The sequence below is a fragment of the Pteropus vampyrus genome, unplaced genomic scaffold (genome assembly GCF_000151845.1).
Source record: "Pteropus vampyrus isolate Shadow unplaced genomic scaffold, Pvam_2.0 Scaffold207, whole genome shotgun sequence".
NCBI classification, from domain to species: Eukaryota; Metazoa; Chordata; class Mammalia; order Chiroptera; family Pteropodidae; genus Pteropus; species Pteropus vampyrus.
This window is the reverse complement of record NW_011888988.1, coordinates 110,411-123,606: the sequence shown is the minus strand read 5'-3', so window position 1 is coordinate 123,606 and position 13,196 is coordinate 110,411. Positions and strand designations below refer to the sequence as shown.

At 35.0% G+C, this 13,196-nt stretch overlaps 1 protein-coding gene across 1 annotated transcript in view; it reads right to left on the bottom strand.

Annotated features, from left to right (window-relative positions):
• The window catches only part of LOC105300309 (membrane cofactor protein-like), a 120,632-nt gene continuing 107,436 nt past the window's right edge, over window positions 1–13,196 (bottom strand). Inside the window, exon 15 of the mRNA XM_023537963.1 lies at window positions 1–2,623. Within this exon, the coding sequence (XP_023393731.1) occupies window positions 2,530–2,623 (94 nt within the window). The 3' untranslated portion in view covers window positions 1–2,529. The remainder of the gene's footprint in view (window positions 2,624–13,196) is intronic.

Sequence of the window (13,196 nt, the reverse complement as noted above, 5' to 3'; positions counted from 1 at the left end):
TTAATCCATTTTATTTTTATCAGATTCGAGAATCGAATTTTCAAAAAATGAACAATAAGGACCTCTCTTACACAGGACTTCCCATTTCACTGTTGAATACATTCTTCCAGTTTTAAGAAACTTTTAGTTCAAATATGTTTCTTTCCCTGTCATTTAAACTTTTCTACAGAAAACTGGTTTGCCCATATACTTCAGTAATTGACAAATTATTTAACAAACAATATTTACACATACATCACTCATATATATTAAATTGAAAAAAGGTAAATTTGAAGCAGGAACTTTATTTTGGTAAAGCAGAACAAGCTTTGGTTGAAAAATACCTCAAATAGACGTTAAAAAAATAAGAGTACAGCCATCTCTGCTTCTAAGCAAGTGCCAATTCTTGAAAATAAGCATGTGAAAATAGGTGTAGTAAACTTCTCTATATTTAATTCAGAAAATGTCTATTTCTGCTCAAACTCATCTGCCTAAAGTCTGGCACCAGAGATGACAAAGGGAAGGAACACTTGTGGTGCATTATAAACATGCCTTTATAAGAGTAAAACAGTATTTGCCCTGGCCCACTCTGATTCCCCAATCACGTCCTTCTCAAGGCAAATTTCTTGGCCCAATTTGTGGTACTAAATATAAAGTGTGAAACAAAACTTGTAAAGATGAATGAGAGGGGCGGTTCCTCCTCTTTGCCAGCTGGTTCATTTGCAAGTGCCCTGCCTGGTGTGAGGACTCAGAAGAGGGGGCATCTATTCCACCTGAGCGGAGAGCTCTGCCTGACCTGGGGGTTCTTTCTTCCCTTCCTAGCACCAACAACCAGCACACAAAGTTAAGCGTTCTTTTCTGAAATACATGGCTTACGGTCTACCCTGCCTTTCAGCAGGTGAGGTGGGATGCACACACAGACCGAGATCCTGATAGAAGGTGAGGTTATCTGATGAGTTTACTCCCTGCAGAACGGCCTGCATTTAGATGACTTGTTTAAGTGAGACATCTCTTCAAGGAGGGAGAGAAAACCACCTACGCCAGAATTTAGAGTGGAGTCTACGTCTTAAAAAGTGGAATTCTCCTTGAAAAGACAAGGCCACTGTGTTCACTTTGTACCAAGCTGGCATTCTTGTTGTGGGTGTTAGAGCCCTCTAACTTTTTACAGAAGTATGCAAATGATTCCAAATTATTACTGATTTCTGGTTATTGCTATTAAAAATGGTGAACAAATGCCATGCATTAATTTTTTTAAATAGAATTTTACCCTACTAACTATAAAAGTATTTTCCAATAATAAACTTAGTTAAGAAAGTCAAACTTGTTCAAATTCCAAATTTTGTTTCTATTTTTAATTTTTAAAGGCTAAAGTAATATATACATATTTGTACAGACTTTTTAAACAATATATAGTACACATAAGAGTTGCTGAAAGAGTGAACCTTAAGAGTTGGCATTAACTTTTGAAAAAAAAAAAATTTCAAAGTTACTCTTTATAAATGAAATGTAATTTCATTTTGAACTATATTTCTCTAAATTTGGAGATTTTATAAAACACTTTTCCACCTTAATACTACCAGGGATACTGTGTTGACTTGCCCTATAAATGCAAGTGTCATTTAGGGGGAAACAGGCACGAGGTTCATACCAAATTCATATGGTTTCAAAGAAGCATCGAAGGATGGTGACTACTTTTGAGCGATAATAAATGTTAGCCCTATGCCTTAGCAGTTGGATTCATGAGAGTGAAAAGGACTAGAGAATAACTTTGTAGATCTATTTTCCTTCCAGTTTTATTGAGATATAATTAATATAGAACATTCTGTAAGTTTAAGGTTTACAGCATGATTTGGTAATGTGTATATTATGAAATAATTACAAATTTAGTTAACATCCATCACCTCATAGTTAACAAAATTTTTTCCTTCCTAATGATCAGAATTGTTAAGATCTCTTAGGAACTTGCCAATATGCACTATAGTGTTACTAATTAAAGTCACCATATTATACATTACATCCCAATACATGCTTATAACTGGAAGTTTGCACCTTTTGACCTCTTTCACCCAACTTCCTCAACCCGCCATACCAACCCACCCCCTCTGGCACCCACAAATCTGATTTTCTTTTTGAGTTTGTTAGTTAGATTCTATACATAGATCACACAGTGTTTGCCTCTGTGTATGACTTATTTCACATAGCAAAATGCCCTCAAGGTCCATTCGTGTCATCAAGATTCCCGTTTTTATGACTGAGTAGTATTCCACTGTATATGTATTCCTGATTTTCTTTATCCAATGATCTGTTAATGGACAGCTAGGTTGTTTCCAAGTCTTAGTTACTGTAAATAATTCTGCAAGGAACAGGGAGGTGCAGGTATCTCTTTCACAGTGTGATTTTGTTTCCTTAGGAGAGATCCCCAGAAGTGGAATTGCTCAACCACATAGTCCTGTTTTTAATGATCTGAAGAGCCTCCATACTGTTTTAATAATAGCTATACAAATTGAATGCAGATCTTGACATTTTAACAGAATCAAAAAATAAAGTGTTTCACCCGTTTTTGGAAAATGTTGAGTCTGTCTGCTCTGCTGGAGTGCTTGATTTATTCTGGTAAGCGCTGTATGCAGCACTAACCTCTCTTTCCCTAAAGGCAAGATAGAGAGGTAGCATCAGAGATAAACATAATTAAGTACAGAAATTAAAATTCCAGAAACCCACTTAGGAAATGGATAATTAAAATAAATTGTATTTATAGTAGTAAGAGTCCCTGATCTAGGAAATAAATGCTTCTTTTAAAACAATTTCAAATGTTCAACCATTCTTGCTCTAGAAACACTTCTTCTGTCCCTGTATTATATTTTTTATTCCCTGCAAATAACAAATAGACAAATTGCATATAAAGTACTGAGTAAATGTTTCCTCATTTTAATTTGGGGCCAATGGGAAAGACTGGAGAAAATGTGTTTTCCCAATATCTTAATTTTAATATCTTAAATCTTTAAATATCTTAATATCTCTATTTTCCAAATATCTTAAATCTACCTCTGAGATGAAACATTCAAAAAGATAATGATTCCAACATATTCACATTCAATGATGTCTCATTTATACCTACTGTCCAGGAAATCGCGTGTTCTGGTAAGAGCTTCTATCAATAACTAAAGTTTATGACACACTATTATTGTAACAATAGACATCTTTCTAAAATCTATTATTCTAGTCCAGCACTCCAAAGATATAATGTCACACTGGTAATTTAAAATTTTCTAGAAGCCACATTAAAAAAGAAAAATAAACAAGAAAATTAATTTAGTATAATTTACTTGACCCAATGCAGCCAAAATATTAACATTTTGTCATGTATTTTTCATTTTTTTGGTATTATTTATAATATGGTGTTATTTTAAACTTACAGCACCTTTTACATTGGATTACATTTTACATTTTTGAAGTCCTCAGTAGGACAATTAACTATTAAAATGGAACTATTATTAATAGTTAACTATTAAATTGGAAAATGCATTTGTAGTCCCTGCCTTAGTAAAGTGACTATAAGAGACTGACTAAAACTAAAGTTGGACCGGTCAGTTATTTACGGTATGCTTGTCACAGCAAACACTTTCAGGGACGCCTACCCGATGTAAGAGCTAACCCTGTTAGATTCGGATACTTTAATATTTCTCCTTACGGAGGAGGCCGTCACTGTCAACCACCGCTGTCACAGTACTGCACTTGTAATACAGCTACATCCTAAGGACTACTGTGGGGAGTGACATAATAGGCCTGTCACTGAATTCTCCAAAACCCCTATATTTTTCTATCTTTTGAAGTCAATTCATTTTATTTTCTGTAGTAGTAGAATATTTTTCTTCAAATAGACTTTAAAATAGAAATCCAATATATAATAAGAATTAATATAAATTTAAAGAAAGGTTTGATATAAAAATGAAGCAATTTGAAATAATGAAAATCTAAAACTGAATTCCTAATTCTAGTTATTTTCTATTAACTTCAGCATTCATCAGATTAACTTCAAGTGTTTACAGGCTCCTTGAAGCTCATGACAGTCTGAAAACTACTTTCCTGGTTGGCTTCAGCCTCGAAGGAATCTTAAGAGACCAAGGAGATCTAGTAGGGATGTCTTGTCTTGCCCTTTGCCCCTGGGATCAAAGGCACCACTTTGCTTTTACCAAGAAACTGCCCTTCCCATTGGCCTTTGTGGAATCGGCTCCCAGACTCTTGATGGGAACCTAGGGTAGCGCCTCACTTTGTAAGTGGTGGATCACATATTGCCCCCTCTTCCCAGCTATGCAGACACCCATTCTGGCACAAAGAGAGGAAACTTCCACCTCATTTCACTCAAAGACAGAAGGGCTGGGTGGTCAAAGGGTTTAAGGCAATGCAATTCATAACTTTTCAAAATCTGAGGGTTTTTTGTTGGTTTCTCTTTATATGCTAAAAATATACTCATCAAAGAAAAAGATAAATGCCTTTACAGAATTAATATTTACGAGTTGAAATTAAACACATTTACAAACTTAGGTAACACGTATTTTGGTTTCTGTAAAAGGACATTTTTCCTCCCTGTACTTAAAAGAAAGAGATTCTATGATTATTAATCATTGGGCTAAAAATTCTTCCACTTGTGGAATTACAGCTGCTAGAGGGTAGAGGAAGCTAGACAGTCTGATGAAAGGACAAGGGGACATTATTCTACTGGCACCCACCTCAAAGAAAAGCCTGTCACTATGTGTTATTTTACATCAAAGCAGGAATGGTATAAGAAAATATTGATAATTTAGCAAAGGAAACAGGATGAGGTTTACTGTCATATCTGAGCTCAGGTTATTGACATCTACCTATTTGTTGAATATTTTTCAAAAGAAAGGACATCTCTGAAAAGAAACACAGGAGGCAGATACCTTTTAATGATAAAAGCAAACTTTTCTCCCATCTCTTCTCAGAGAGAAATAAATTTTACTTCTCTGTGGCTCTCACCAGTTTGGTAGGTGCTCAACAGAGGAAGGGAAAATGGCTGAGTAAGACGGTGGCATAGAACCTAAAGGAAGGACGAGTGGCATAATAAGTGGGACAAAATCAATGCTAGACGAGAATGGAAGTAAAGTTGACAATTAGGTTCATACGTTATGACTTTTCTGACTCTCATTTAAGAACTGGAAGGAGTAATTTTGTGCCAAAGCTACTTTAGCCTTGAATTCTTATAGGTCATCCAGCAGATGAACAGATTCTAAATTTCTGTGTAATCTGTCTACCACTGAAACATCTAGCCTAAAGCGAATAATGTGAACTGTCTTTCACATAAGAACAGATTGTAGAGAGAGAGATGGTCCTGGTCTCTAGTGCCTTAGATTTTGTGGGAATACGCAGGCAGCATATATTAAACGCATATACCATTGTCTTAGAAATCCGTTTTATGACAACTCATACATTTTCCGATGCATCTTAACTTTTGCACTGAGTACAGTTTCTTCCTGTGGCACTTTGTTTTCAACCTGAGGGAAGATCTCTGTAAAACTTATAAGACTTCTCAGTTCCCTCAGATGGATCTAAATCTCGTAAATGTGTTCTGTCAACTAACTAAAAAATCTTGGTTTTTAAATTATTTTTCTGTTTAAGATATCCAAAGAGTTTGTTAAATGCTCAAGAATTTTAGAGCCAAGTAGAAGAATGTTCAAGTTAATTCGATTCTTCAGTTTTTTTGCCCAGGTCATACTCTTCCCCGCTCCCCCCTGCCCCAGCCCGCACCTGACCTGGCACTACATACACTAAATCCAAAAACCTTTGTGACATTCATTTAAGCAGACAGCTTAAAAGTTACAAAGTTACTGAATCAGTCATTTTTAACATAACATTAAACACAGGTTTGTTAAAACAAGTAATAAATATCCTTATTGGAAAAAAAAATGATTTAGTCACATTATTAAAATACATAAATTACGCAAATAACTAATGAATTTAGCAATCTCTCGCTTATCCCGGAATAATATAACTGGAATGAAAGAAATCATGCATCTATGAAAATGTACACACTACAAATAAGTGAAAACATTAATGTAAACAAAAGGCATCTGGTTATTGGAACCACAATCATGACATGCAAAACGGACTACAGCAGTAGCAAAGGACAGGACAAGAGCTGTGGATTCCAAGACTAGAAATTATGGTAAAAGTTAAAGAAGGAAACTGGAGGAAAAAGAAAGGAGTGATAGATGGGGCCCATTTCAGCCAAGTGGGATCCTATTCCATTCTTACATGACAGCTAAAAAAAGAGAAAACTGTAGCAGGTGTTAGCCTTGTGGCTGGCCATTTTCATCATAATTTAAATGATGTTTTAGTGATCTTTAAAATGATCTGTACACTATTTTGTACTTGGAACAGTTTTACTTTGGCGGTGGTTTCCTTATATGTAATCATTTTCAGTGACACTCGCCCATACAGACTCTCCTATCATACGCCTTTTAGGAAATGACAGAAGGAAATGTATTCTCCCACCTTCACATATTCCCTACCACAAGCCGCCTTGGCGTATTGTAGCGGTAATTTCTCCAGAGAAGTCTAAGGTACAAATCTTACATGTATATGTACACAGTTTTTTGTTTGCTTGTTTTGCTATACCATGTCTCCTTTTCCTTTTCATGTCTTCATTTTATATCATTACTTCATTTTATTTCCAATTTCAATTTCAATTTACTCTCTCCCCTTTGGCAACCATCAGCTTGTTCTCTGTATCTATGGGTCTTTCTGTTTTTTTTTTTTGTTTTTGTTTTGTTTTGTTTTTTTAGATTTCGCATATAAGTGAAATCATATGGTATTTGTCTGATCTATTTACTTAACATAATACCCTTTAGGTCCATCCATGTTGTTGCAAATGGCAAGATTTCATTCTATTTTTTATTGCTGACTAATATTGTATTGTATATATTTACCACACCTTCTTTATCCATTCATCAATGGACAGCTAGTTGTGTCCATATCTTCCCTATTATAAGTAATACTGCAATGAATGTAGAGGTGCATGTATTTTTTTGAATTAATAATTTTGTTTTCTTTGGATAAATACCCAGAAGTGGAATTGCTGGGTCATATGGCAGCTCTATTTGTAATTTTTTGTGGAACCTCTATGCTGTTTTCCATAGTGGTTACACCAGTTTACAATCCCATCAACAATGTACAAGGGTTCCCTTTTCTCTACAACCTCACCAGCATTTATGTGACTTTCTGATTATAACTTGTCTAACAATTAGGAGGTGATATCTCATGGTTCTAATCTGCATTTCCATGATGATTAGGATGTTAAGCATCTTTTCAAATATCTATTAGCCATCTGTATGTCCTCATTCAAGAAATGTCTATTCAAGTCCCTTGCCCATTTTTTAATTGGATTGTTTGTTTTTCTTGTGTTAAGTTGTATAAGTTCTTTATATATTTTAAATCTTATCCCTTATTGATGTATCATTAGTGAATATCTTCTCCCATTCAGTAGGCTTTTTGTTTTCTTGATGGTTTCCTTCACAGTGCAAAAACTTTATAGTTTGATGTAGTCCCATTTGCTTATTTTTACTTTTCTTTCCCTTTCCTGAGAAAATATATCTGAAAATATACTGTTAAGAGTTTATTACCTATGTTTTCTTCTAGGAGTTATATGGTTTTGGGTCTTGCATTTAAGTCTTTAATCCATCTTGAACTTATGTTTGTGTATGATATAAGAGAGTGGTCCAATTTCATTTTTTGTATGCAGCTGTCCAGTTTTCCCAGCACCACTTACTTAAGAGACCGTCTTTATCCCATTGTATATCCTGTGTCATAGATTAATTGATCATGTAAGTGAGATCTCTGGGCTCTCTATTCCATTTCATTGATTTATATAACTTTTTATGCCAGTACTGTATGTACTGTTTTGGTTATTGTTGCTTCATAGTACAGTTTGAAATCAAGGAGTATAACTCCCACTTTGTTCTTTCTCAGGGTTTCTTTTGCTATTCGGGGTCTTTTGGGGTTCCATATCAATTTTTTAATTAGTTGTACTAGTTCTGGGATGAATGCTATTGGTATTTTAATAGGGATTGCATTAAATCTGTATATTACTTTAGGAAGTAAAGACATTCTAATAATATTAATTCTTGCAATCAATAAACATGGTGTATCCTTCCATTTATTTGTATCCTCTTCAATTTTTTTCTTCACTGTCTTATAGTTTTCAGAGTACAGATCATTCACCTCTTTGGTTCAATTTATTCCTAGGTATTCTATGCTGTTTGATGCAATTGTAAATGGGACTGTTCTCTTAATTACTCCTGATTGTTCATTATTAGTGTGTAGGAATGTTACGGATATTTGCATATTAATTTTGTATCCTATTTTACTAAATTCTTTTATGAATTCTATTAATTTTTTCTGGTGGATTCTTCAGGGTTTTCTATATATAGTATCATATCATCTGCAAATAGTGAGAGTTTTACTTCTTCCTGTCTCATTTGAATGTCTTTTATTTCTTTTTATTGTTTGACTCTGTGGCTAAGACTTCCAATACTATATTGAACAGAAGTGGTGATTGTTTTGTTCCTGATCTTAGAGGAAAAGCTTTCAGCTTTTCATCACTGAGTGATTATTAGCTGTGGGTCTGTCACAGAGAGCCTTTATTACATTGAGGCATGTCCCTTCTATACCCACTTTGTTGAGAGCGTTTATTATAAAAGGGTGTTGAATTCTGTCAAATGCTTTTTCTGCATCTCCTGAGATGATCATAGAATATTTATGCTTCATTTTGTTAATGCGGTATATGATGTTGACTGATTTACAAATGTTGAATCATTCTCGCATCCCTGGAATGAATCCCACATGGCCATAGCGTATAATCCTTTTAATGTAGTGTTGAATCCGGTTTGCTAATATTTTGTTTAGAATTTTGGCATCTATGTTAATCAAGGATCTTGGTCTGTAACTTTCTTTATTGTAATGTTTTTGTCTGGATTTTATATCAGGGTAATGTTGGCTTTGTAAAATGAGTTTGGAAGCATTCATTCTCCAATTTTCTGAAATAGTCTAAGAACAGTAGGTATTAATTCTTTAAATGTTTGGTAGAATTCACCCGTGAAGCTGTCTGGTCCTACATTTTTGTTTGTTAGGCTTCAATTTCATTGCTAGTAACTGGTCCGCTTAGATTTTCCATTTTCTCCTGGTTCAGTCTTGGGAGGCTTTATGTACGCTTCTAGAAATGTACCCATTTGTTCTAGATTGTGGAATTTTGTGGCATATTAGCAGTATTTTTTTTTTTTGGTGTTGATTGTAATTTATTTTTTCATTTATGAATTTATTTCATTGGGTTCTCTCTTTTTCTTACTTGAATTTGGCTAAAAGTTTGTTAATTTTATCTTTTCAAAGAATCAGTTCTTAATTTCATTGATCATTTCTATTGTTTTAAATTTCTATTTCATTTATTTCTGCTCTGGTCTTTTCTTCCTTTGTTTACGTTAGGTTTTGTTTGTTCTTCTTTTTCTAGTTCCCTTAGGTATAAAGTTAGTTTACTTGGGATTTTTCTTGTTTCATGAGATAGGCCTGTATAGCTGTGAATTTCCCTCTTAAAACTGCTTTGCTGCATTCTATACTTTTTAAATAGTAACGTTTTTTATTTTATTTGTCTCAAAGGAGTTTTTGATTTCCTGCTTGATTTCCAGTTTAATCCATTGGCTGTTTTTTAGCATGCTGTTTAGTCTCCACATATTTGTGTTTTTCCAGTTGTTTTTTTCCCCCCGTTGGTGATTTCTAGTTATATACCACTGTGGTGTGAAAAGTTGCTAGATATGATTTCGATCTTCTCAAACTTATCCAGGCTCGTTTTGGCACCAATATATTATCTATCCTGGAGACTAGTCTATATGCATTTGACAAAAATGTGTAATCTGTTTTTGGATGAAATGTTCTATGAATGCCTATTAGGTCAATTGATCTCGTGCGACACTTAAGGGGCTTATTTCCTTATTAATTTTCTGACTGGATGGTCTAGCCATTGATGTGAGTAGGGTATTAAAATCCCCTACTATTATTGCATTACTGTGAACTTCTCCCTTTAAGTCCATTAACATTTGCTTTATATATTTAGGTGCTCTTATGTTGGGTGTATATTTCAGTCATTATATCTTCTTCTTGGATTGACCCATTTATAATTATGTAATGTTATTTTTTGTCTCTTTTTACATTCTTTGCTTTAACGTATATTTTGTCTGACATAAGTATTGCTAGCTCAACTTTCTTTTTGTTTCTATTTACGTGAACTATCTTTTCCATCCCTTCACATTCAGTCTATATGTACCTTCCAATTTGAAGTGAGTCTCTTGTAAACAGCATTTAGATGGATCATGTTTTTGGTCTATTCATTTACCCTATAACTTTTTATTGGAGACTTAATCCATTTCTATTTAAAGTAATTATTGGTAAACATGTATATATTGCCATTTGGTTAACTGTTTTTGGGTTGTTTTTGTAGTTCTCTGCTTTCTTCTTTTGATTGTCCTTTGTGGTCTGCTGGTTTTCTTTCATGTTTTATTTGGGTTCCCTTCTCTTTAATCTTTGTGTATTTTTTGTAGGTTTTTGGTTTGTGGTTACCAGGAAGTTTATATATATCATTCTATATCTTTAGCAGTCTATTTTAAGCTGATAGGCATTTAAGATTGAATATATTCTAAAAGGACATTTTATATACTCCCTTCGATGCTTTATGTTTCTGATGTCATATTTTAGATCTTTAAATATTTTGATGCAGTAATGATTTAACCAAAGAAGAAAAGTGAGGAACACAAAGCTATTTTGTTTTGCTTTCTTTAGAAGTTATTCCTATATGAAACTTTTGGAATTATAAAAATATTCCACTGACAGTATTTTCTACTCAGATTGCCTGTATATGTAATAATAATAATAATAATAATAATAATAATAATAATAATAATAATAAAAAAATACTACTGAGAGGGAAAAAAAATGGCGTAGATGATAGAGGCTCTGTTCATCCCTCTTGCGACCAAATCAAAGTTGCGACAGAAACAAGGAGCAAACAGCAAGGAAAATTGCCTGGGATCTAGATGAACAAGCCATACAACGAGGGAGAAATCCAAGAAATAACCCTGCAATGGGAGGAGGTAGGATGGGGTGAGGACGTGAGGCTGCCCGGTCCCCAGTGGCATGGTGGGACAGAGGCCATAGCGGCAGCTGGTAGCTGCAGACGCCTCTTAAAAGGGCTGCGTCCGTAAGTGGACTTTCGTGGTGACAGACCTGCTCGCTCTGAGCACCAGTGCCCTGTCGGCTGCACAGGGAGCAATGAGTTGTCAGAGTGAGGGCCGAGATGAGACTTGTTCTGTACAGAAATGCTGGCAGTATCCACTGTTTCTCTGTTGAGCCCTCCCCCTCTCCATGTGTGTGGACATGTGTTTGATGACATCTCTGCTGAGGTACAGCCTCAGCAGAGATGTCATCAAACTGGATAACAGATGTTGCTCTGCTCAGAGGATTCACTGAAACCCCGCCTCCCCCAACTTGCGGCCCCACCCAAGCCACATCCAGGTGTATCCTCAGTGAGTCAGGTGCTCCATGCTGAGCAGCACCTAGACTCACACTGGAGGCAGCTGGCCTCGGTTTCTGTTGTGGCCTTTTGAGGGAACTATAAGCACAGCATCTGTGGTTTGCTTGCTGAATCTTAACAGGTGGCCCCAGATGGGTAGAGGCTTGAGTCAAATTTGGCCTGCAGCTGAATCTCTCTCAAGACTGTCCACTGGATGCCTACTTCACAAATCCATACTAATAAGACCAGGAGACTTAGGAGCTTTGCTTAGTACATAGAAACAGACACAGAAAGGCAGCCAAAATGGGAACACAAAGCAGCAGAAACCCTATGAGAGAACAGAACAGAGATGCAAAAATAATGGAGTCAAGTAATCTAACAGATGCAGAGTTCAAAACACTGGTTATAAAGATGCTCAATGAACTTACGGGAAGTGTAGATGAATTCAGTGAGAACTTTAACAAAGAGATAAAAAACAAAAATGGAAATGGAAATCATAAAAGGGAACCAGTCAGAAATGAAGAACACATTATCTGAGAAGAAAAGTATATTAAATAGAATAAAGAAGAGGATCGACTGACCTATATAGAGGATAGGAAAGCCAAGGATACTCAATCAGAATGGCAAGAAAAAAGAAGTCAAGACTATAATAATAATTTAAGGAGCCTATGGAACACTATTAAATGTAAAAACGTCCGTGTCATAGGGGTACCTGTGGGAAAACAAGACGTCGAAGAGCTATTTGAAGAAATAATGAGGGAAAACATCCCTAACCTGGTGAAGAAAATAGACATACAACCCCAGGAAGCTCAAAGAGTCCCAAAAACCATGAACTCAAAGAGGCCCACACTAAGACATGTCATCATTAAAATGCCAAAGGTTAAATACAAAGAGAGACTCTTAAAAGCAGCAAGAGAAAAGCAGTTAGTTATCTATAAGGGAGCATCCATAAGACTGGCAGCTGATTTCTCAAAAGAAAGACAAATATTGCATGATTTCACATACATGGGGAATCTAAAGAACAATGATAACAAAACAATGATAACAATGATAACAAAAGCGGAAATAAACTCATAGATATAGAGACTATTTTGACGGATACTAGATGGGAGGGGGGTTAAGGAGGACAGCAAAAAAAGGCAAAGGGATTAAGATGTACAAATGGATAGGTGCAGAATAGACATGGACATGTAGTATAGCATGGGGAAGATGGTTAATAATATTGTAATATGTAAGGGGGAAGAGGGGTACTAGATTTAGTGGAGTGATCACTTTGCGAGTTATGTGGATCTCTGACCACTCTACTGTACAACTGAAACTGGTATATTATTGTCTGTCAACTACAACTGAAAAAAACTCATTGATTTGTACGTTGTAAATACAAACAACTAATTGTCTATTATAGTTCAGTAAAGATAGGGAAAAAAAGAAAAAAAAAACTGAAAAAGAAATCCAATATGCATATCATGCGTTCTACAAATAAAAAAATTTAAGATTCAAATGAAGGCATTATGGTATTTTTAAAAAGATAATAAGTTAAAAAAAAAAAAAGAGCTCTTTGTGACTGAAGAATCTACTTTTATTACATCACCCAAAACCAATGATTAATATAAAAAGAAAATATATCATAAAACCATGAATACCA